Source organism: Pseudopipra pipra, chromosome Z, assembly GCF_036250125.1.
Source record: "Pseudopipra pipra isolate bDixPip1 chromosome Z, bDixPip1.hap1, whole genome shotgun sequence".
NCBI lineage: Eukaryota > Metazoa > Chordata > Aves > Passeriformes > Pipridae > Pseudopipra > Pseudopipra pipra.
The window spans coordinates 24,925,550-24,951,337 of NC_087581.1; the positions used below are offsets into that span (position 1 = coordinate 24,925,550).

Consider the following 25,788-nt stretch of genomic DNA (forward strand, 5'->3'; position numbering starts at 1 on the left):
TTGGTAGGATGCATTGCAGGGACCAGTATTGTACTCTACTAAGCTTTTGGTCTTTATTTGAAATTAAAGAATAGGCAATAACTGGACCATAACTTGCAGCTGAACTTCCTGAGAAAAGTGAGCTTTAGGATGCATTTTTTCTACTTTTACCATACTTTCATGTGAAATACCTGTTTTAAGCTTGGTATCCAATAGTCATTTTGATGTTCTAGCATCTATTACTTAGTGGGTCCTCCCTGATTAAAATTCTGCATTTCTTTATATAAAACAGTACCTGCAACAAGAGACCCGTAAGATACATGACCCAGTAAGATTAGGCCTTCATCTATGTTTTGTGAAACTGTCAAAACATCTAACACATTAACATATTGCAGAATATGTAGTGCAAAAATTGCAGAATATTTAGAGCAAAAATTGCAGAAGTAGGTCCCACTGGTAACAAACCGACACCACTAATTCCCAGAGACCAAAGTCTGCGTGCCCCTCACTGCTAACTAGCTAAATCTGTAAAGGGGAAATTACTGTTAATATTGAAATTAATAAGAATATTACAGTCTCTATTTACTGGGGATGTGAAAGCTACTTAATTGAACTGACATTTCCTTAGGTGACCCTGTCTTGGAAGGAGGGCTGGACTAGATGATCTCCTGAGGTCCATTCCAATCTCAACAATTCTTGTTTCTTTTGCCACCTGAGACACATTTGTTACTTAGTTCTGTTGCTGAGAAATAAAAAAATGTGATCTTATTTAGAAGGTGTAAGTTGAAATAATTTTTCTCTCAAAATCAGTAGTACAACAATCCAAAATATCTGGCTATATAAAAACTGAAGCAATTCAGATATGTTTGTAACAAGAAAACAAATTTATTGATTTTAAAAGACAAGACACAATTTTGTTTTGAAAAACACAAGAAAGCTAGCCTGAGTTCAAGTCTGAAATATTCAGAAAAATCCTACTGTCTTTAGTATGTTCCAGTCATTTTTTTAAACAACACACTAAAAGTTAATATATATTTTTATAATTATAAAAGGTCCCCAGTTATTGTACAGTACACAATACAAATTGCCCATAAACTATTATTTAGCTCCTGCCAGTTTTGAGAGGACATTATATACTAAAAGATTTAGCATTTGTCACAAAAATCACATCAGGAAATACGTATTTACAAAATCAAATACATTATACAAAAAAACCATCACGTTATTCTGTAAAGATGTCTTCTTTAAATAATTAAAAAGTATATTCAACTGTAGCCCAAAAACTGGAAAAGAACGTTACATTATCTCACACATACAATCTACAAAAAGTTGCTTACCTCATTTACATAATATATTCAGTCAACTGGAAAATAAGAGGTTGAATATGTCCTAGTGTTATGATGTTTCTGTGCTGTGGGATTGGATAATGTAATCTGCCACTTACTAAGTGAAATTTAAATGATGGCACTTAAAAAAAATACAGTATAAAATAAATGCAACAAAGGAAGTTTCCTTGAAGGTAAGAAAGCCCTGAGTGATGATAAAATTGGTAGCTCTAGAATTAACCTAATTAAAGTTTACCACCCCAGGCACAATTTTCCAAGTTTTTGAAAGGCACTCAAAGTTTCTTTAACAGCCTCATTGGTTATTAACTGTAAATCCAAATTTTCAGTGGGAATGAGTGGAGATGGGCAACTTGCTTTGGTACAAAGTGGTATTTTCCTAACATATTTTAAATTGCTTAACTGCATTACTCTAAGATGGATATTTAATGTTTAAATACAAGGCAATCACTTTAATATTGTATGGAAGGAAACTTTAATTGGGGAACCCATTAAGTATTCTTTGTGTAAAAAGATTTCGCTGGTATCAGTAAGTCAAAAAAAAATTGAACTGAGTTCCTGGTAAATACCAATCTATGCAGTGTTGTTCCTCTGAACTCTAAATTCCTCTTACAAAGACATTTATTATTTCAGAGTAAAATTAATCCAGAATTAAAACTCCTGTAAGATGTTTGCACCATAATCAAGAAAGTGCTTAAGAACAGACAAAGAACATTTTCCTGAATTAGTGTTAAGTGAGGCTCATTTGATGCCCATAGGCTTGTTCTGGGCCTTGTTTTCTACAGTGAATTTCAGCCTTAATGAGAAATCTCCAAGAACAATTCTTACCAAATATTTAACTACTCAGGGCTTCCAATTCCAAAATGCCAATTTATTTTTTCAACAGGAAAAGGAAAAAAAAATCAGAATAAAACAAGAGTTAAAATGATCATTTTCAAACTAAGGCATATTTTACTTCAAACAAACACTAGGCAGTCACTTTGTAAGTGGCTTTTACTATTTCTTAGTTAAACTGGTAAATTAAACTCAGGTCTACTGGCACATAAAATCACTAGCAGCAATGATCAAGGCATGCAAACTCAGAAGCATTTACAGTAAATTATGAATTAAAAAAGTTGTTAAATTAAAACCCTTTGAGTATTGCATTTGTTATTTCATTATGCATTAATTTGCATTAACTGACTAAAAATGTTTACAACTCACTTGCGCTATACTACTGACGTAATTCCGTTGAATAATTTAAAATGATACTCTTTCTCTTTGCCCTCAGCTAGACTTAAATAAGTACAGCTGCTTTAGTGTTTGCTGACTGACTGATATTGCAAGAAACCAGTAGAAAATGTACTCTCACTTAGTAAGGTGGCATCAGTATCTCTAAGTTAAAAGAATCTTTACTTGCTGCTACGCTTGTTCCCTTGTTCTTATAAGCAGTAATTGTAAGAACATGGGAGCTTTCTAAAATATTTGCTCGTGCAATTTCTAGGTTGCTCTTAAAATTCTGACATTCAGTAAGGGCCATCCAAACCCCTTGTATGTGAAATTTAATAAAATACCTTAATCTTTTAGCTAGTCATTATTGCAGTGACTGAGTTTTAAAAGGAATATCAATATAATTGTGCACTTTTTGTTCCTGTTTCTCAAAAACACTGCCAAGAATTTCAATGCAAACACATTTATTCTGCAAAATTTATTATTACTAAGCCTTCTTTTAATCCTAAAGATTCTCTTTTACAGTACCAGAGTATTCCAATACTAACCTATCTCAGGAGATTTTCAAAATAGCTGAATATATTTTCTAAACCTTTATCTTCTAAAGGCATCTTAAAGTAGACAACTTCTTATTTGTAGAATCATATGTTTGATTTTCTTTATAAATATATGCAACTATGAAAACCAGGGAGCTGAAGTACTGTTTTCTATTAGACAGTACACATCAATGGCAGTGAATATTTTGCCTACATCTATTCAGCCTCCTAGTAATAAAAAACATCCCCATATAGTATGCAAGTATTTACTTACACATAATTAAAAAAAGTTTACAACACTATCAGCTATTTCAAAGTATATGTTCAATGGACTAATTAAATTATCTAAAAATCTTTGTTCCCATCATGTTACTTACAATGCTCAAAGGGTTAATCCAAGGCATTTTATCAAATTAATTTTCTAATACTAGAACTAAGCACTGTGTGTTTATGCTTCTATTCCAGTTTTTATTGTCTCTGTTAAATCACCAAACCAATTAGCAGAGATACTAGAATTCCATGTATTGATTTGTTTTAAACCATACGCAAAGACCATGTCCTGTTAGTGTGACAAGGGCCCAATTTTCAGAAATTCACACTGCTCTCTCAAATTAATACTTTAACTCTGAAATTATTGTTGTATACTTCTATTACTAATAAATATTTTTTTTGTTAGCATGTTTATGGCTCTCAGTGGTTGGTTTTTTTTTGTAAAAACATTCTGAATTAAACTGGACTGCAGTGCATCTCTAACATAAAACTTCCTAAACAGTGCAGATATCAATTGGTGGGAATGACAATGATATCAGATCATTTCTCCTATGAAAACAAGGTGAAAAAAATAAGTGTTTCGGATATTTAAAAATACCTTGCTTTAAATTAAATTTGTACATAGACCTATGCCTTTCTGAATGACAGAACATTATCTCTTTTCTTTTTTTTTGACCTAAAGGCATTAATGCTGTAAATCATCATTTTATAGGCAAATAATTTAACATCTATTTTCCAAATTTTTATGGAACTTTTTTAAAATGAAGGTGCTTAAAGCATGCTACAGTACAAGAGAAAAAAAACTGAAAAAAGAGAAGCTTTAAAACTAATTTACCATGAGAAAGATGGAATGGTACCAACAAATTTTAATATATGTAAAACTTTTGAAAATTGGGCCCTACTTTTGAAAAGGTAGTTCAACAAGACCTCTTCCCCCACACTGTTCACTGTGCTATTTGTGCTAATGGGGGAAATGCCTCTAAAATAATTATTCTGAATTCCATTTCAAGAGCAGATAAAACACATAAATCATGTCAGCTCTCATAATGTCTACCCTGTGGACACATGCTACACCTCTCCATAGCACTGACAATGGACTCCAGAGCTGGTGTGGCAGTGCAACCACACACTACACATTACAGAAGACAGACTGAGGTATTGGTATCTCTGTAGTTCAGTGAGTACTAAGACCAAACTATTAAATAGCAAGAGTGTGCAAAATGTTTTATCTGTTTGATTAAATTTTCAGTAAAAATAAAACAGGAAACCCCCAAATCTGTAAGTTTACAATGCAGTTTACAGTAAGACAGTTGCTCTAAAAAAATCAGGTAAAATCCTTTAGAATTTAAGCATAAGAATACAGACTCCAGTCAGTTTTCCAAACCTGGGATAGTTCCAATCTGTTTTGATAACACATTGTTTTTAGAAGCTATGAAATACATTCCCTTTTTTTTAATTCAGATTTTTGTTCAGTTTTGTTTTTCACTTTGTGACAGTGAACAACTGAATGGAGTGGAGAGCTAAATAATGAAGATACTCAAGTCCCATCATATTTAGCAATCTGTATTTACCGTTTACAATCGTACTCTTTCCTCAGCAACAACAAATTCAACATTAAACCAAGAAAGGTTAATAATAAGAAAACACAAACCAACACAAAAATTTAAACATGTACTATAGTATTAAAATAAAAAGCTGAAAATTAAAAAAAGTGTTGAATTATTTCACTTTATTTTACTTGTAAACATCTTATAATGCACAATGAAGGGGAGTAAATATTTATCACAGCTTAGTTTTAGCATTTTTGGTGAAGGGTACAGATGTGCTGATTTCTAAGGAAAAATCAGGACACACTGAGTGATATATGTGGCAATAAAATCTATAATGAGATTCAGTGCATTTATGAGTTTAGAAATAATGAATATAAACCTCATGTTTACTTTTTACTGAGGCAAAAGCCATCTACTGACATTAGTAGGAATTATGCCTACACAGAATGAGCTGTATGGATTCACAATTCTGCAAAGGAATTAAAAGTTATTTTTGTGCACCAATAATGTTAGGACATTTCCACTTATGTGCAGCTGTATTTGGAGCACATGTAAACTCTAGCAACAAACTTGTTTGCTATAAATACACTGTTCCATTTTACATGCTCTTCTCCTATTTGGTATATATGATTTTAAAGTCATTGTCAGACACAGTAGTTAACCAGAATAAAAGAATCCTAATTTTCTTACACAGTCTTTTCTGTAAAGTTGATCTTTTTGTGTTCTCCTTTACTTTTTGGCTTTTTTTCTTATTTAATTCCACTATTTAGTGTAGCAAATTCATGTGTCTGCTTAATGAAATGTTTATGAAGAAAAACTTGAGTTCTTTAATATCAATTAATATGGTCTCTATAAACTGTTATTGTTTAACCATTAAAATGTAATATCTGGCTGATACCCCACAAAATATAGAAATTGAAAACATGCACTGCATTATGCACCTGCTCATTTATTTCTTTTTAGTTTTTAAAATTAAAAGTAGGCAAGGATCTAGAAAATATATAATCATGCTTGGGACTATGGTCAAATCTATTTTGACATTTGAAGTTGGTATTAAAGCTAGTTTTGCTTTCCAAATTCCCAAGCAAATTTTATTTGTATTAAAGTGAAATCCAGCTAGAAACAAGAAAAAATAGGTTTATTGTCATTCTAAGAGGGATATTAAAATCATTTAATAATAATAATAAAAAAATCCTTTTATTCTTTTGAAGGCTATGTAACCTGTCCTTACTTCTTAGGGAATTTGAAAATGACAGGCACACCTTGTTGAATTAATTTAAGAGTTAAGAATAACAGAAAGTACTAAGTCTTAGCTTCAGTTCTGTTTAAGGCACCATGTAATAGCCGAGGTACAATGATCCCTGATGTACATTCTTAAATGGCAATGGTCCATCTAGCCACCTATTCAAATTCTACACAATTGGGAATAAGTACAAGTGAGGTGTGCCAGTTACACTGCCTTGTCTAATTTTTGTAAAAATTTAAATCCACTTTAACAACAAGGAAATGTTTTTGAAAGGAAAATGATGCAGGTTGCTACATTCCTTGCATTCTATAAATCACCGTTTTTAAGAGCAGCAGATTGAACCACTAGTAGGAAAAGACCTGGAATAGAAGAAAGTCATCCAAATGGAATGTTTTCCTGTATGTCCAGTTCAGTATAAGTAGCACATACACTTAAAATTAATAATAATCAAGTCACTTCTTTTTTAGCTTCAGTTTCTAACAACTACAGTGTCACTGAACAGCCAAAAGCATCTGTTCAGTGGCCTCACATATAGAATCAGTAGTCTTCAAAAGAGAGGAACTGGTATGCAAATAATATCTAGAACTGTTGATTTTAAAGGAAGCTTGCATTGTTTACATCATGGTCAGATAATTAGGTACGTTTATGCCATACAGATTACCACATTCTTTACATTTCTGTCATTTAAACACGCTTCTTCCTCACAGAAAGAAACGAGATCTTCTCAACCCTCCAGCATTATTACAAAAAAATCCCCCTGAATACTCACAATTTTATCAAAATAGTGTCTTCTCGTAGTACGATGAAAAGCACCTTTTATAACAAATTTGATACATCTGCTGTCAAATAAGTATGCCCCTAGTGTAAATCAAAGAAAATAGTTCCTTTGATATTTCACAGAAGTGCATCTAATTAAAAACCTATCTATATGAAATCAGCATCATAACTAATAATTAACATTAAAATATTTTTTAAAAACTATGAAAAAATTAAATTATTATAAGAGGACAAAACATTAACATTAAGCTTTGCAAAAATCTTGCATTTGATAACAAGAAAACCCTCGCTACTGCGTGGCCAATGTAAAATGAATCTGTTTACAAAAAAAATTTTTTTTTTAAACAGATCTGGCAAAATACATACACCCATTCCATTTAACTCCAACAAAATAATGATCAGAACAGCTAAATTTGACAACAGTCAACCTTCAGACTTATTATCTTTTTTCTTCTTTTTCTTTTTTTTTTTTTTTTTTTTTTTTTTAGTTTTTTTTAGTTTTTTCATATTAAATCTAAAGGACTAACGCAATGGGGCGTGTGTTGGAGGCGAGGGAGGTTTCACATTAGACTGCAGTATATGTATTTCCAGTAGCACTGCATTGTCTGATAGTCTGGGTAGTTGCAACAATGTGCTCATTATGAATTGGGTTCAGGAGGTTCTGCTGTACTCCACTCTCGAGCACTGGCTGCATGCAGCCCACCTGGAATGCCTGGTTTAGCTCAGTTTTCTCTCTCTTGGCTTGTGGCTCTCCACTTTCATCCAGCTCTTCATCTATTTCACTTTCAACTTCACTGCCCTCATCTGCACAAACAAACCACTATGTAAATAGCACAAAGGGAAAAATTCTAATACAAGGGTCTTTATTTTGCAAATAATAGTTGAAATACAAAAATACAAGGAAGACTACCAATCTGTGATATAGCAGAAATTGAAAATTTTAAATTTTAATGGAAAAAGTCAACTATTATCTCAAATAGCTAAATGGACTCAGCTTTGATCACGTGAGTTACACATTATTGACACAGTATGTGAAAAAAACAACTGCAACCTCAAAGAAAAGCTCTAACAAAGTGTTAAGTTCATATTGCAAAATGTCTCATTTCTAAGACAGGATAAACAAAAGAGTTGTTACTCTTAGTTACAGATAGGGAAACTGAGGCAAGAAGATTTGTGGTGACTTGATCCCTAATTTTGACATACATTCTTATACTCATTAGTTGAGTGTTCCGAGGTTAAGTCACCCCAAATCACTCAAGAATAAGCATAAGAATGTATGTCAAAATATGGCATGAAGAGGTTATAAGAAACTATTTTTTAAACACTTGGATACAATTCTGCCTTTTTTGCTTAGTAAAACATTCACTACAGTTAAATATATAAAAGTATACTCTTGTCTTTCTTCCCACAGCTGTTACTCTCCTCTGTCCTACCAGATATAAAAAAATTCTGAACAAGAATTGGATTTTTTTTGGTAACAATAATGAACATTTTTAAAATAAGGTCCTACAATATTCTAGTCATCGTTACATGTGACATATTGCATAGATAGCTATCATATCCATATAATAACATATCCATATAACATACACATGCACTTTAGAGGATGATACAGCTCTAAATTTGGGTTTACTGTGTTTTTAAAACATAAGGACTTCTTTTGCTCACATTACCTCTACAAATAATTATACACTGGAGATATTAAAATGCTTACCTTTATCCATATTTCCAGGGGATACAGCATTTAAATCACCAAACTGTGAAATAAACAATAAAAAAACTGGACACAGTCTTAAGCAAATGTGAACTTAGAATATCTATGCTCCACTGTGCTCCACTGGTTTCACACTAGCATTCAAACACATGATCTTAGCTGCAACCACATCCATAGCAGAGCAATTCTTTTCCCATTCCATCTCAGTCTGGCGCTTATTAAGACAATTATCACTAAGTAAACCCTCAAAAATTAAAACAGAGAAGTACAAACATTTTAAAAGATTGCTTCATAAGGGCCTTTGTTGCTTGAAGTGAGCTACTTCTGTGCTTTATAAAGCCATAAATTATGATGGATATACATTCTGAACTGCCAATATTTTAACAAAACCTTTTTTTTAAATTTTCCAGAGATAATTTTATTATGCTGGAACAAAAATGAAGGTTTGTCACAGTTGCTAATCTACCTGTAAGGCAGATGAAAGGCACTGCTGAGAAAGGGTTTATAACCTGACAACTGATTTACATCAAAATCCAGACCTCTTAAAACAAGTTGCTCATAAGCTAGGAGCCTAGCAAAATGCCACCAATGAATCTCAAATGAAAGGAGCACACTATTTAGATAAACACATTTCTAAGCAGAAATGATGACACCACTCTTTTTCAGAAGAATTTTGCCAATACTTGTGTCCAAAGGTGGGAGAAGAGGAAGGGAGAAATATGTGAGTGCTTTTCTCAGCTGCAACACTATACTGTCTTACAGTGTTTGTTGGGACTGTAGTCTTCCTCTTTTATTTCAGCCACAAAGCCACTGAATACACAGAAATACACAGTAATGCATTTAATGCATTACTTCTATTTTGCTCCTCACCTCACCTCACCTCTAAAAGTTCTGCAATATTTACTTCCTTATTGTATTTCCATCTTCAGTATCATAAACTTTTAAGAAGACCTTATTCTACATTTATGTCTAACACATACAAGTCTGTTAAGGCAACAAGAATGTAGTAACTGTATACTTGAGTAGTACTTACTGCAAAGTAAAAGTAGGCAAAAAATGTAGGAGCATGTATACTGATGGTGGTCACTAAGCAGAAATGTTATTTAGTTTTTCTGAAACATGACACATGATATAAAATCATTTGACAAATAAAGCTGAGACATTTTCCAATTTCTCTTGAAAGTATATAGTCTATTTTTAGTATTTAATGAAGCTATCAATATATCCTGAGGGAAGAATGATAACTGATGCCAAATCAACGAGCAAAATGACTTGCAATTTATCGGTAATATAGAATAGGATAGTGACTCCCAAGTGTAAAAATGTAACAAATCCATCCAATTAACAACCATATTTTTAAATATATCCATTTTCCAGTACTTTGGATACATAATTCTTTGGTAACAATTCATGCATTCCTCACTAGCCTACTCAAAATAAAAGGTTAGATGGACTACTGGAAAGAAGAGGGATAAAATAAACTTTGCCTTGCAGATGCCATAGATGAGTAAAAAAAATTGTTATGAATTGAGACTCTAGTTCTGTTTTTTAAACCAGTAATCTTTTAAACAAATGTATGAAAATCATGTATGTTTGTGCTGGTTTTATTACGTGTATGTGAACAGTACTGTACGAGACAAAATTCTGCACGTAAACCATCCTTCTTAAGTCAATACGTTTTGTGTGGGAATTCAAAACATGCAAATGCATTTAAACAGATTCACAGAAATAACATTTTCCTATTACTCTGCTCTTTTTTATTTCCACATAAAATATTCAGTTCTCAAAAACTGGAAAAAGGTTGTATGTTGATCAACATTTTTCAAACTGTGCACGTGAATCTGTGTGCAGATTTGTAAAAGAACAAGTTCATTTAGAAAGAATTATTTTTTACAATTCAATGTGGTTTTAGTACTCTGTCAATGAACCGGTGAAACAAGTTCGAAACTACTGTATATATTTGTAACCCAATCTATTGTTAAACTGCAAAACATCCTACCACTCCACAAAAATGTTTAAAAATTTGCAAAGACACTTTCCTAAATTCATCACTAAATCTATCAGTCTAGTCTCTTACATATTATCTTACCTCTCCCATAACTGCAATAGGTGTCTCTCCTGTTGCCTGAGCAACACGATGTTCTACTAAGTAAAACATGTATTCATCGTAAAGCAAGCGGATCAGATGAAAAGAGCCAAAGCTAGCAGCACTGCGCAAGGTTAAATCTCGAATCACCATTGAGCTATTCAAAAATAAAAAATATATATATTTATGTATTATATGTCACAGCCATTTTAACATTTATCCATGTACACATTTCACCTAGAAACCAATATTCTCAAAAGTAACATTATCCACAAATGTCTCATTTATGGTATCTTTGGAAAGAGATGACCAGGAAAGTCAATCATTTGTTTTTCTCTTTCTCTGAAGGTACTGTTGGATATCAAACTACACAAGAAATAACCAGACTGGTTTGTTTTCTATGCATAACTACCAATACTTGAGCAAGTGTAAAACTTAACTTGAAAGAAACTTTGTTGAAAACATAAACAGCTAAAATGGTAAAAAAAATATTTGATTTTAAAACCAAACTATTGCTTAACTAGTGTCTGTTGTGTCCACCTTCCCAGGATAAAGGTTTTAATTGCCGCAATTACTTTGAAACTTAAAACTTTGAAAACTTTGAAACTTAAAACTACAAGAAATAGACTTGCATCCTAATATTATATGGTCAAATTCAGATATGCTCAGCAAGCAGTTGCTACAGTCATGTTCAAAGAACAAGGTTTACTCTGATAACTGTTTCAATAAGCAGCTAACATGGAATGCTTCTCTTAATGTTCTTTTCATACATTAAAAGCAGGTTTTGTCTTCCTTACTTAATATTACTTAATAAACATAGATGCCACAATGTTTTAATAAATAATACAAAAACCAGTGGCTTAATAATTGCATAGTTATTCAATCAAAAAATTTCATATTATGTTTCTAACTCTGGACAAAATTCCACCTGCACTCCTTTGCAGATGGCCTTTAAAAAAATAAACAAGGGTCACTTAAGTCCCTGCTCATTTGCAGACAGCCTTGAGTTCAAGGTTAACAACAATACTCTAAAAAAACCCCCATGTTTTTCACAATGTACTAAGCCACTGTTTAATATTACATTTGTCAACCTTACTGCAGTGCACAATTAGGCACATAATAAAACAGTCAGAATGTTTTAGAAGTCTATTAAATACTACCTGTAGAAAGACCATTTTAACAGAAATTGCCGTGCGGCTTTAGGAAAGCTGGGTCTTCCTTCATATGGTTTCAACGCTTGCATCATTACATTATCAAGCCAGGCAGCCCACTGCTCCAGAGTGCTCTGCTGTTGAAGAGTCATCTTGAAATCTGTTTCTAGTCTCTGAACCATGTTGTCATCACACTGGCACACCCAGGAAGCCTGCTCCTGTTACAGCACATGGCAAATCTTGAATTGACAATACATAAGCCAAAGCGCAGAATGTAATTATATCTCAAAGATTAAGCTGTTCAATGGGTGAAAAGGACAAAATCCACTTACTAGACAAACTAAGAAGCAGCTTTTATTTTTATGTCTGTTGTAACTTTGTTGGAAGCAAATGAGTAAGAAAAGCGTAGCATGTAAGAGCAGACATCAAATACAGAAATTAGAAAAAACAATGGAAGCAACACAAGTTTGTCGTAGTTTTCCACATTCATTTGCAAAAAAGGGCTTCTACTTTCCTCATTTTTCTACTGAAATATTCTTGATTTGTCATTCTTTTCTGGTACTTCAGGCAGGAAGAAGAGTCAAATGGGGGGGGGGGCTAAAGTAATAAAAGAAGTAGCGAGAAATCAAGTGCAAGGTTCCTTTAGTTCCGAAGAAGCTAAGCCTAAAAACAAATTCCGTATTATAAAAGTAACTTCATATGAAAACAAAGCTTGTTCTGTTTGCTGACTTTCGGCAGTAATAGATCACACCTTACTTGAAGTACAACATAAACTGCACACAAATGGAGAAACACACTAGCATCCAATAATCAGCAATTTAGCCGGTGTTACCAAGTTTAAATAAAGTTAGCTGATCAATTCGTAAACTGAGACAAAAATGAGGGCTCACTAACTGCAAGTCATCTCCATAAGCTCTAGCTATCATGAGCCAAGTTAACACCTCATTCACAGGCTCTGCATCCATGACCATCTATTTTTAATATATTTTGTCTTTGGTCAAGAACTCTTGACTGACTTCTGTTAAGACTATTAACAAGTACCAAAACACTCCTTTACAAAGAAAAGGGAGAAACAGCACTAGCAGGAATATCAAACCTTTCACTTTGCTGGCTAAAAGGATGAAAGTATTTTTTTTCAGAGGAGCAGAAACATGTAGAGAAATCAAGCTTAGTAAAAATAAACTTCTGTTCTACAGATTTGCATCTGTACTAATCTAATCCATTATTCAGGAAATCTTGTCATTTTAAGCATAGGTACTTAGATAAAATATACTAATGGTATGGGTTTTTAAATAATGGAGGCAGTCTCTACTGAAAATGTTGTACATGTAATAGCTTTAAGAGACATTCAGAAGATATACTACTGAGATCTAATCCTAAAATATAAATTTTGCTATTATTATGACATCATTCATGGTACCCATTCTAAGAATGTATTTGCTTTACATTTGCATAGAAGTTGGAAGAATATGTGTGTTTCAAGACAGTAAATGAAAACAGAAAATGGTTTTGAGCTCTTACTTTCCTAAAGTGTAAGCCATCACACTTGGACTGAATCACTACATATATGAATGAGCAAAATGTTTCCACTTTACTTTCTTGATAGAATGACAGCTAACAATAAAGTCCAAAATCACAGAGGAAATAACACTTTAAAAAAAAGCCTGTTATTTAAAATTACATTTTACCTGAACATTGGCAAAATCAACACGGTTAAGATCATTGAGCATCTGGTTGATTTGAGAAGTATTTTGAAGCACAGCACGAGCTGCTTGAGCCAGGTGATTAAGAGATGTATATCTTCGCAGAGTCTGGGCAAAGGCACTTACAGCGGCAACCTAAGAAGAAATTTATTTGTTTTTAAATACCGTACTCTGTATCTGTAGATTAATTCTACAGATTGAATTTTTACTTTCATTTTAATAGTTTTTATTAATTAGTCCTCATATTTGAATTATGTCCATGTAGCAAGTCAAATAATGTTACTTCCTCTCCCATTATTTGATGCTTGATGCTAAACATGAAATTTAGCATTAAAGTTAGAATTCTACTGCTTTTAAGTTAAGATGCTACTGCCCACTTGGTTTGCCATTGCAAGAATCATATTGCAACAGTTTTGTCTACCTTGGTTTGTATCATCCTCTGTGGAATATTGTTCATGGCATTTGAAAGCCAACCTTCAAGGCTTTTTGCAAAATTGCGAATGGCTTGGGTCAAGGCACCTGTGCATTAGAGAATAAAAACAGAATGAAAAGAAAGCAGTGCACCTGTCTTGGAATGTTTTGCATCCTCAGAACTCCCGTATTCAACTTTCAGGTCCACTGTTCTTACTTATTAAAAGACAAATCTAGTTCAGCTTCAAAATGCCTCACTGAGATAAAGATTATGCAATAATGATTTTAATTTTGGTTTAATACGCAGTTCTAACTTCTTCACCAACAATCTTTTAAGAAGTTTGTGATCAGCAGTACTGCTTTGGGCACTCCTGTAGAAGAACAACAGTAACTGCAGAAGATGTGACGGAAATTTCCATTAGTAACTTCCAGCTTTCCATTTCATCTAAGCACCTCTTTTAAAAAGCAAAACTCTGGGGAAAAATCCAGATATTGGAATTCTGCAGTTTCCTCAAGAAAGTCCAAAGTAACGTTAAGCCATGTCATAGTGCTGCTTATTTCAGTTTTAAAGAAGAAATTCCAACGTGCAATGCTTAATGATATCGTCAATAAGCAAGATATAGGAGAGCGTTTCACTGACAGAAAGTGAGATTATTCAAATGACTATGGAATTTGTATGCATTTTTGTTTCTTTTCTATAGCACCCATAGAAATGCTGCGAGGCTGACAGAGATTTAGAGAGAAATCAAAGAAGCCCCTACAGCAATCTGCACTACTAAAAACAGAAGTTTTAATTTTTTCAGAGAAGAACAGAAAGTATTGTCCCAAGGAGCCGTGCCTGAAAAAAAGAAAATCACATTGTCTTACTCGTAGAAACCTTGCTTTCCCACACCTAACACCTGCACATTGACAAAACAGCATCCACTCAAACTGTTGCAAAAAACAGGAGACAAAAAGAAAAACCACAGGTTTCTGAAGACTGGTAGAGAATGAATGCAACTACAGAAGTGAAGAGGAAAAAACCAAAGAAAATAATACCTTTTACAATAAAGCCTTTTTTAATAATACCTTTTTAAATAAAGCTTTAACAGAAAAGTAAATTTACTAAAATAAAATCTGTATTCTTTGTCATCTCTTTTTCACAGGTCTTCAAATTTGCAGTGATAAGCAGCAGAATCCATACTGGTGACTTATATAACTCACCACACATTTGGACGCTTAGCTGACCACAATTTGATCTTACAAAGTATCTGTATTAGCTGAGCCCTCTTATGGCATTAGGTGTTTTTCTCCTTTGAGGTTTACACATGAAGAACAAGCTTTTTTCCTCAAGCCTGTCAATCACCTAGCTCACTTGTGCTGCTTTGTAAATTATTTCTGTGCACTTACTAATTGACTATGTATTCACTCACATTTTCTTAGCTACAAGACAAGAAAATGCAAAGTGGAAGTAATAATGTAACTACTGTATAAATTGTGCTTAGTTAAGAAAAATATTTCTGCTTTTTCACTTCTAATGTGCTCATTATTCTTTTTCACCTGAGAATATATATTACAAAATCATTTGCATCACTGATGCTGACGTCCTTTAAAAATAAATATGAAAAAGCAGCTCAGGCCTTAAGAAAGACCTTTAACTAGGAAGAAAAATGAACAAATGAAAGGATTTCTAAGTTCTGAAGAAATAAAATGGCTCAAATAGATAATCAGCCATCATTACTGTATAGAACAATCACAAATTTCTAATGAGTTCTGGAGATGTATTAAATACAGAATTTTTCTCATACTCTATCCTTAAGTACACATCTTGCCATTTCCAAAACCCGAACTACCTGTGTCCTCGAGTCTTTCTTCTAAGTTCATCTGGCTATCCTAGAAAACCCAGAAAACTGTTTCAAAGAATCTTTGCATGAGGAGTTTGGTGCAAAGTAAATTGTTAAATGTAACTAGACACACACTAAATGATGTGGCAATGGCAGTTACCGGAAGTTTGATTTGCATAAGCACCTAAAAAGCTTGACTTGTGAACCAAAAACCCTGACATGTACAAAACTACGCTTTACAGTCTTTCCAGTACTTTAAATTTTTGTCTGTCTGGAATTGTGTAATATGGTGTGGAAGTACATTTTGCATAAATTCTTGACCTATCATAGAAACTAGCTCACAAGCAAATGTGTTACTGTCCATTCTGCCACTTGTGAAGATGCAAAAATTCCATTCTAAAACATAATACCTCTGGTCTACCTTGCCAAAGACATTAGATAATTATGGTCTTTATTCCTGACTCAAATGGAGAGTATTTCACTTTTCTTAGGAAAAGGAATTTTGCTGTTTTATATACAGCAATTCTTCATTCATTCTGTGGGTGTTAAATATTTCAGCTGACAAATTTAACATAGAGGTTAAAAATAAAACCACTTTATTCCTCAATGGTCTTTCTTTGTATTGCAGTAATATGTATTACACAGCTGAGTAGCACCGTATCTAAAAGAAAAAACACTGAAAATCCAGATTAAAAAACCCCAAACTTGAAAAAATCATATGCTTTCTTCAAGCCCTTTCCAAATTAATATTTTTCTCTATTTTGAGCAGCTGCTGCTGCTATCTTTCCATCTATTCAGGAAAAAAAAGCCATGTCTTTAACAAAGCATTTACAGTCCCAGCTCCTCTACACGGTCCAAACTTTTCTATCAACTGCTATTTTCCCACAGAGGATGATGAATTTATCTACTTCACCCAGCTCCATTACTGTCATAGTCAACCTTAAGCCATCTTTTCTGTCTCTTGTAATGACTGGAGATGCTTTTACTCTAAGGAAGGAGTTAAAAAAATAATATTTTAAACATTTAACAGTGAAGAAGAAACTTGGATGGACCATCATGACAGGAAAGAAGACTGGAAAAAGCCATTTAGTTAGCTGGTCCTAAAGACAAAGTAAGAAAATACATTAGTTGTCTTCCAAAAGTAGCTCAGTAGTGGACTTCTGAGCAAAAAACTACTGGACTGTTTACAAAACAGAGGCAGAAATCGCTTGGGAAATATTTGCCCTGGGATGTGTTTGCATGAAACAGTCTGATAATCATCCCCAAAACAGGAATGTCAAACCCAGTAGGTATCAATTATTCAAATATGACTGGTAATTCTAGAAAGAAAGAAAATAGCATGGAAAGGACATGATGCCTGTTGTTATTGATATTAAATGACTGTGTCCCATTTTCTTGAAATCCTCTACTGGCAATGCCCATTGCATTTTATGAAACAAAGCAGGAAGACACCAGAAGCCATACAGTTGTCATTTAAACACTTCTGTAGAGACTGCCAGGCCGTGCAGGACAAGCAAGTGAAAAGGAAGATGAAAAGCAGGTTCAGTGAAAAAACGTGTTTGCATCACCTTTTTATTCAGAAATTAATGTGCTTTTGCGTTTTAATTCTACCTATTAAATGTTGCAATTAAATTTGTGCGGTTTTTATCATTGCCTAATTGTTTGTAATACAGTATATTACTCAAAAATCCTACCTATTGGCGTTATCATTAGAGAAGTAAATCATTAAATATAAACCAATGCAAAATAATTTATATAAGTAAAGGTTGTCAATAATTGCATGTATTTGAGAAAACATTTTTCCTTTATTCTGTTATACAGATGCACAGATAAATTATGTCACTCTCTACCAAGAACTTACCCTTTCTTTAAAAAAAGGTAAAACTAGCTTTGCAAATGGCAAACTTTCAGATTTTATACATTTCAAGTTTAAAAAAAATTTTGCATCATACATAATTTGCTAAAACCTAAATTTCACTGACAAAAAAGGAGTCAATAAAACTTTTTTGCAAGGCAGTACCTGCAAATAGTCTTATGGAGTGCTTATACTGCTGGAGTCAATATAGCAGAAGAGGTGTTCACAGCATGACAAAATAGCTTTGTTAGCTGCAGTACTACTTAAGGCTATAATTTTAAAAATAATATTAATCCAACTTTATAAAGTGAATACTGTTTTTTCATAGAAAGGAAACAATATGTAGGGGTTATGAGGTTTATAGTGAGTTGTTAACATGATTTCGTTATAATATTTAGGAAAGCATATGGGAGACAATAAATACTTTAAGGAGTTTAACTTTCTTAACAAAATTTGTTTTCTACCAAAAATAGCCATAAAAATACACTGGTGGAGCAATGATGGATTCTAGTAAAATTAAATTTGAAAAGAAAGCTGTACTTCTGGTAATAGTAGAATGACTGGACAACTACTCACTCTTTCATGCAGGATGTGTGAGAGAAAGAACAATAGGTTGGAATAATAAACTGGATTAAAAATTTATGAGCCAATTTTTCATTGCCTTAACAGACATTAGAATTGATTTCAGCAGTCACTGATAAGGACCAGAAGACTAATTGTCCAAACATGGAATCACAAAACCCTAATTTTTTTCCCAGACAAATCAAAGTTTAATATGTGATACTTAAACTGAAAACTACTCAATGTAGTGTAATGACTGACTTAGTGCACATTGTCTCAGGGCCACAGGACTTCTATCAGGTAGCCTAGAGCCAGGGTAAAAGGAACACATTTTTACCTGAAGATATAACACACACAGAAAGGACATTTAATATGAAACTATATCTTGAAAACCAGATCTTCCAACGGCACCAAAATCCTCATGTACGTTTAAAATACAAAACATGTCAATTCTCAGCATAACTTCTTGCACAGCAAAATTAGGGGTAATGACACAAATTACTTTTGTAACTTTCAAATTTATTCCTTAAGTTGCCCTGTGAGGCATAAGGACACCTCCACCACACACATGCTTGCAGAAGAATCCTTACAAAACGTTTTAGGTGTTCAACTTACTAGGAATAGGTCTAAGGACGTCAGGAATGAGAATCTCCACCAAAGCCTGGTACATCACATGGTCACAGTTACACATCCATTTCAGAATAGACTCATTCTTGCACAGAGTAATCAGCTTTGCTTTTGGAAGTCGACTTTCTATTTCACTCAGATTGCTGGTGTCAAAAAAAATGAATAAATGATAATGCATATATGGCACCTCGGGACATGGTTTAGTGGTTAACATGGCAGTGCTAGGTAAACAGATGAATTAGAAGATCTTACAGGTCCTTTCCAACCTTAAAGTTTCTATGATTCCATGATTTACAGTAGGTAAAAATCTGAAATGGGTGTTAAAATGTATTTTTTCCTAAAGACGTCAGAGATTTCTCAGCTACACCCAGTATAACTTCTTTAGACGTTGTGTCACATGGAAATGGATTTAAGAAATGCTCCATAGTTCTCCTATAGCTCATAAATTGTGCAGACATATGGATGATACTTTTGGCTTAAAAGAAGTAGATTGAATACTGGTAAGAGACACCTTTATTGTAGCTTTCTATACAAAAAACCCAATGGATGGCACAACTGTTCCAAGACTGACCTTTGGCACACACCCCAGCTATACAAAAATGCCACACAACATAAATTTAACTTGGAAGATTATCATAGGAGAAAAAATTATTACTACTCAAGTAAAACTAATAAGGTTTTTTTCCCCACACTTGTATTATATTATCATGAGACACAATAAACAAAGAGAAACATTGACTGACCTTGGTTCAGTGACAGGAGTGTCATCAGGTGGAGCAGAGGGAGAATAGCGCCAGAAAGTTTGCCACAATTTTTCTATCAGGCTGAATTGAAGATTAACAACCACATCCAGTATAGCCTGAGAAAATAAAACATGAGATCATATTGTCTTGTACCCAGCTTCCCCCCCACTCCTAATTCCAACTGGATCTATAGCTTTTTTCCTTCACCATGTAGTGGAGCAAAGACAAACTGTACGTTTCTCAAGTTATAAATGGTATCTGTTTTAATATCTTTGATATCCACAAATTAACCAGCACTATAAACTGCTGCACACAGAAACTTGAATAAGACTAAGTGCACAAGCATGGAAGACTCCAGAAATTAGTATGGCCTACGTAAACATATCAGAAGAATTTTACCACAGAAAATATTTACTGCTACTGCAAAGAAAGAAGGAAACCTCACACTTTATTCACTTCCATAATTCCATATAGGTTTGAAAACATCTTAAAATAATTTTAAAAGACATACTGTTCAGTATCAAATGTGCTTAAATTTCTCAATGTTTCTTCAAAATGAGAAAAAGTTACTGCTTTTAATGTAAAAAAAAATAATTACAATTCGACCTGATTTACATTTCCTATTGACTAAACCAAAGATCTGCATCTACAATCTATAGTTTCTCTAACATTCTGAAAACATACACATAACAATATTTCAAAAGATACCCTCCAGAAAAATCTTTTTGCCATCCTTTTCAATGAAATAAATAAAATACTGTGGGGGAAAGTCACATACCACTATCATGGCTGCAATATTTGGCTTTATTGTCTTGTATTGGCTTTAAGAAAGAAATTGTTTATAGGAAATACCTCACAGTGCTCTCGATAAAGACTCTGCAGTGATTTGATGTCCTCAAAGGTAGTACCATCTGGCAGAGAAGAGATTTCAACTTCTCCAAACTCTGGCAGTACTCGAGATGCATCTGTTGTCATGACAACATAATGAAAGAGGGCTGTTGTGAACAGTGCCAGTTACAGTGCAATTAAGAAAAAACCTTAAGGATTATACAAAGAAATAAATTCCAAAAGGTCATACTATACAAAGAGGAAAGTCTTTCATACCTGTTGTATGCTAAAATCATAAATAAATTCATCCAGCACTTTTTAATAAAAAAGAAATACAAAATTATTCTTGAAGACATTAAAAAGATGTAATGTACATACTACACCTATATAGAGAAGCTAACACATACTTTTTCAAACTATTACAGGATGAAGGAAAATATCTAAGCCAGTGCATGAAAAATTAATCACTGAATTTTTTTTTTTTTTGTTCAACTGAAGAGTTGCTATGTAGCCAGGTGTCATGGGGCTTAATAGATTCAATATACATTTTTACTTGACATTTACTAGACTTTCAAGTAGAGTCATTATGTGCTTTTACTGTTTATCACAAATGTTTCTGAGAGACAAGCTGATAGATAAAAATGCCGGATTGAAAGGTACCCAGAAAGGAAGACCCAAAACACTTTAATGCTACCCTTATGTTCCAAATGGTTAGGCCAAAGGATTTTGTCCCTGAAACTCCCAGCCAAGTAAGACTACACTTTCTCTAATAACACAGCCAAGGACACTTCTTTACATAAACAATTAAGTAAATTACAATTTGTTTCCATTACTGAAATACATGCTTAACTGGATCAATGAATGCATGATTTAGATATTTTTAAACATTACTTTGGGGTTCCAGTTGAAACAATTTGTCTCTTTCCACTTACAACGCTAGAACACACTTCCAAAGCAGCCCACAGGACGGCTAACCTGCAATAGTAATGCAATGCCATCCCTCCACCCCACCTTTCATAAAATAAAATGCACTGTAATACACATGCAGGAAACAACTTTCATAGCAGGAATTTCGAAATGCACATTTAATATAACTTTGCAAAGCAACTGCATTTATGTAATATTAAATATATCTCACAAATACAGAATTTGCATATTTTTCCTGTTATACTTACATGATGCATATTAAATATTACATAAAGCTCATGTGTAATTTAAGTGCCTTTTTGTTCAGCTGTAAGGATTTTAAAGAGGGTATGATAACCTTGGAAGCAACTACTGTACTTGTGTGAGTTGATATTCACAGTGATAATGAAGCTCATCTTATTTATATAGCAGTATAAAACCTGCTTTCATACCTAGAAACTGTTGATGATGTTGACTTTGGGCAATTACAGTTTGTTCAACAGATGTCCCTGTCTGTTGACCACTTCCTGTGAAGCCATCTGCAACTCCATCCACTTTCTGCATAGGCTTATACCTACAAAAATATCAAGTACAAAATTATCCTTCCTATTCACTTCTTCATAAATGGATCATAGAGTCTGATTTCTCCACCTCAAAATAAAACTTTGAGGAAAAGCAACAAAAGAATTTAGAGATTTTTATGTATTTTGTCAATAACAGAAGAAACAACCACAAAGGGAAGCTATAGTATTAACAGTGCATTACAGAATTCATAAAGATGATATGACAGCACCACTACCACTTCCTGATGGAATTTAGCTTACTAACAGCATACCATAAGACCAGCAAATTTACACCAAAAGGAATCAAATCCTTCCCTTTCCAAAAAGCTTGGCTTCCCAGTAATTTTGTAATTCAAAAATAATGTTTCATTACCTTAAGAAGAAATGACATTACTGTCTGAGGATAATGAAAGACTTGAAATCGAATAAGAGGACTTTGGGATATTGAAGTTACCCAAGTAAAAAAGATGCAAGTAAAAAATCAAGAAAAGGAATGAAGAAAAATGATCTGCAGCATACACTCAGTCTACAGCCTTTGCCAAAAAGGATTAGAAGTGTCAATCCAGTGAGATGTGTCTGATAGAGATGGTAGAATTGGTGTAACTACAGAAAAAAATATATTGAGTTCAATTTACCACCAATTTAAAAGACAAAAGAACCACTAGAAATATTAATAAAGCTGACGAAAGAGCAACATTACCATAATCATGCAAATTACAATATCCAGTCCTTTAGTATAAATGGGTGTGTGCTTGTGCATGTATGTGTGTGCACGTGCAAAACATGGGTTCAAAGGAGAAGTATGCACTAACTGCTACACAGTGCCATATGTGTAATTTCATTCAAATATAATCAAGTAATATATTGACATAAAGTTAAGAAAATGCCACCAAACATACCTAGGTAAGGAAAACAAAGGAAGTATGTAAGCAAATAACACAAAAAGAAATATCCACTCCTGACAGTTACATAATGAAATCTCCAAATCACTTTGTCATTGTGAATTAAGAAGAAGACAAGAGATGTGACAATGTTTAGATAATTGGCATCATTTTTCCAGAAACAATTCTAGTTAGATCATTGTGGTGCATTGTCTTGGTGCATATCTGTGATTTTGAATGTGAGTGAATGAAATTTCTGAATGAGATTAAGTAGCTAAAATTTGCTTGGTTGGAGATTTTGTAAATATCTATCATTTTTTCTTACTATATTATCCTGTGATGATTTTTGTAACAGAATTTTCCACATGATCATATTGTGAGACATCTCATGTTCCCGGTATGATCTAAGCAAGAGACAGTTAAGATCATACACCTTACTATGAATTTGCATTTAGTGCTGTAACTACCTCTGGAAATGACAGTAAAATAATTTCAGATCAAAGTGATCTCTGTGTTTGAAGTTAAAGTTTGATGTTGTGTTTTCCATATCTCAGTTGTGTCTAAGGCCACAAAATATGCTCAGTACACTGTACCAAACTGTTGATTCAATTGGATTTTTGGGGGGTAATAGCTCTAAAGGTGTCTTGCTTGATATGCCGCTCTTCTACCTTTGAGTTTCATAAAATTATGCATCTTACATATTTTACTCTAGGGTAATATGGGAGGCTAGTGACATCAGTCAAATAAAAATTAATTTCAAATAAATTTACCAATTTCCATTTCCCCCCCCAAAATTCCATGTTCAACATAGTTTCTAATATGCATATTCACACATTCTTTCACCACCAGTACAGCCCTGTGCCACTGCTTTCAAATACTTCTAAGTTTTACAGGTTCCTCAGGAACAACAGATACTGAGGAAAAATACTTAAATCAACTTATAAGCAGACCATTATGGTCACATTAATTCTTCACAGGAAGAGGAAACAAATACCAAGCATTTAATAATTAGCTCTCTGATAAGAAGTGTGTACATAAAATGATGTAACAATGAAAACAAACAGGAATACTTGAAATTCAAGCTCTTACTGCTTTTCTTCAGCTTGTGGGGCAAGAACTCAAGACAGTTGAGTCTGTTAATATTACAGGTCATTTTATTACTATTTTCTTTTTGCAAATTTATGACAATTTCTAGATAAATATTCTTTCACATTGACAGGTACCTAAACTCACTGACATCAACTCGATACCCAGGAAAGTTTTATTTTCACAGCAGAGAAGCTGAACAAAAGTTGCATCAGAAATTCAACTTTTCCATGTAAGGAAAAGTAAGATTTTATGAATTAGAAATATTAGTAAGTAGTTATGTTCATTTCACACTATACCTCTGTTTCTGCTGCATGGGCTGTTGTCTCATTGCCATATATTGCATGTCCTCTTGTAGGCGATTAAGAGGAGAGTCTGGCTTGACACGAATCCCATAGTAATGGTATTTGGAGTTTCCCCTTTATGAAAGAGCAAGAATTAAAAGAACAGTAACACTAGTTTTATGCATTTACATTACATTTACATTACAATTTACATTGACTGGAAAAGAATAAACACAAATCAGGCCTGACTCTCCTGTCATACCTATTTTACATGGGTGTCATTTTTACCACCTTTGGGAAATTAATTCACTTTCTTAAACAAATATTATCAGCATTTTAACTTTTCTTACTCCGTTTGAGTAAGATAAATAAAATGCAAATAAAAACAACTTATCTGGTTATGGACAGAGAGTATTAGTGATTTCCAAATAGCTAGCTATGTTATATTTGTGATGCTAAAAATCTGCAGTGTAGTTACCAAAAAGTAAACACATAAACTGTCAAACCCAGAAGAAATAAAACTATAAAGCATCTCGAAAATGCATAAAACTGTTTAACATTAAGAAATAGAACTGACAGAAAAATGCAGGTTTTGTTTATTCTTTTCCCTAGCAGGTAAGTTTCTTACTGATTACATATATTTTCTATTATAATTCCAGATTTCAATAACACAAACCTAGTTCCAAGTCTTCTGGTCCGCAGTCCCATGAAGATTGACCGTATGAGTTTTCCAAAGGAGGCAGCATTGACTGGATCCAATTTGTGTTCCTGACAATGCCGTAAGTAATGGTTGTAAAGGGTACTTCTTGGAAGGCTCACTCCTTCTGCAGTTTCATAGTTGTCTAAAAGCCACTGAAGCTATATCACATACAAAACAGAAAAAAGATTTTTTATTATATACTTTATTAAAAATACCGTAGCCATGCAACATTAACTTCTGACAGTCCTGGAACCACTCTTCAGGTCTATTAAACAATTACTTCCTTCTTCAGAGAGTCCTTAAAAGGTTAGCTATACCATAGTGCTATAGGATCTTCAGACTACCAGGGAAAGCAGAACTCATTGCACTTGTGACCTCAGGTAAGTTCCCATTTCCTAAAATATTTCTGATTCAGTACCACACATCAATACTTGCTAAAAGTATCTATGCTTCGGAGACAAACTGTTAGTACCACAAAAAAATAAAGTAACCATGAACGTAATTCACATAAATTGCAGAAAACAAACTCCTTGGACTAATAATAGGTAATTAATGTATTTGTAAACCTGGAATATCGTACTGTTTCTCTTTGCCTGTTATTTAAAAAACATAAGAAAAAAGCTACTGCATTTAAGTCAAAGAGCAACCTAGGTAACGTTGAAAATAACTGGTACATCTATAAATTATTAAGGGTACCAACCCTTTCAGATATAGCCTGCTTGCCTTTGACTGCCAAGAGGAACAGAATGAGTTTCTTGGAAAAACAGTAATCTTTTCATGTAATTGTGGTAGGTAATTAGATACATGCAAGAAGAGACTTTATATAATATCACTGGGTGTTCTAAGTAGAGCACATTCATAAAACACCTCTAGCTGTTGCTAATATACAAAAAAAAGTGAAAAGGACAATTTAATACTCCTAGATTTAATATTACAGGAAAATGACAAAATAGATC

At 33.4% G+C, this 25,788-nt stretch overlaps 1 protein-coding gene across 2 annotated transcripts in view; it reads right to left on the reverse strand.

Annotated features, from left to right (window-relative positions):
• Positions 1 to 844: 844 nt before the first annotated feature.
• The window catches only part of RFX3 (regulatory factor X3), a 102,408-nt gene continuing 77,464 nt past the window's right edge, over positions 845 to 25,788 (reverse strand). For both annotated transcript variants that reach the window (XM_064642399.1, XM_064642397.1), the window contains 12 exons: positions 24,809 to 24,990; positions 24,148 to 24,267; positions 21,771 to 21,892; positions 20,437 to 20,549; positions 19,585 to 19,700; positions 18,830 to 18,984; positions 13,986 to 14,083; positions 13,550 to 13,699; positions 11,871 to 12,079; positions 10,714 to 10,867; positions 8,625 to 8,667; positions 845 to 7,714 (listed from right to left, as the gene is read on the reverse strand). In XM_064642399.1, coding sequence (XP_064498469.1) covers positions 7,476 to 7,714; positions 8,625 to 8,667; positions 10,714 to 10,867; positions 11,871 to 12,079; positions 13,550 to 13,699; positions 13,986 to 14,083; positions 18,830 to 18,984; positions 19,585 to 19,700; positions 20,437 to 20,549; positions 21,771 to 21,892; positions 24,148 to 24,267; positions 24,809 to 24,990 — 1,701 coding nt within the window. In that variant the 3' untranslated portion in view covers positions 845 to 7,475. The remainder of the gene's footprint in view (positions 7,715 to 8,624; positions 8,668 to 10,713; positions 10,868 to 11,870; positions 12,080 to 13,549; positions 13,700 to 13,985; positions 14,084 to 18,829; positions 18,985 to 19,584; positions 19,701 to 20,436; positions 20,550 to 21,770; positions 21,893 to 24,147; positions 24,268 to 24,808; positions 24,991 to 25,788) is intronic.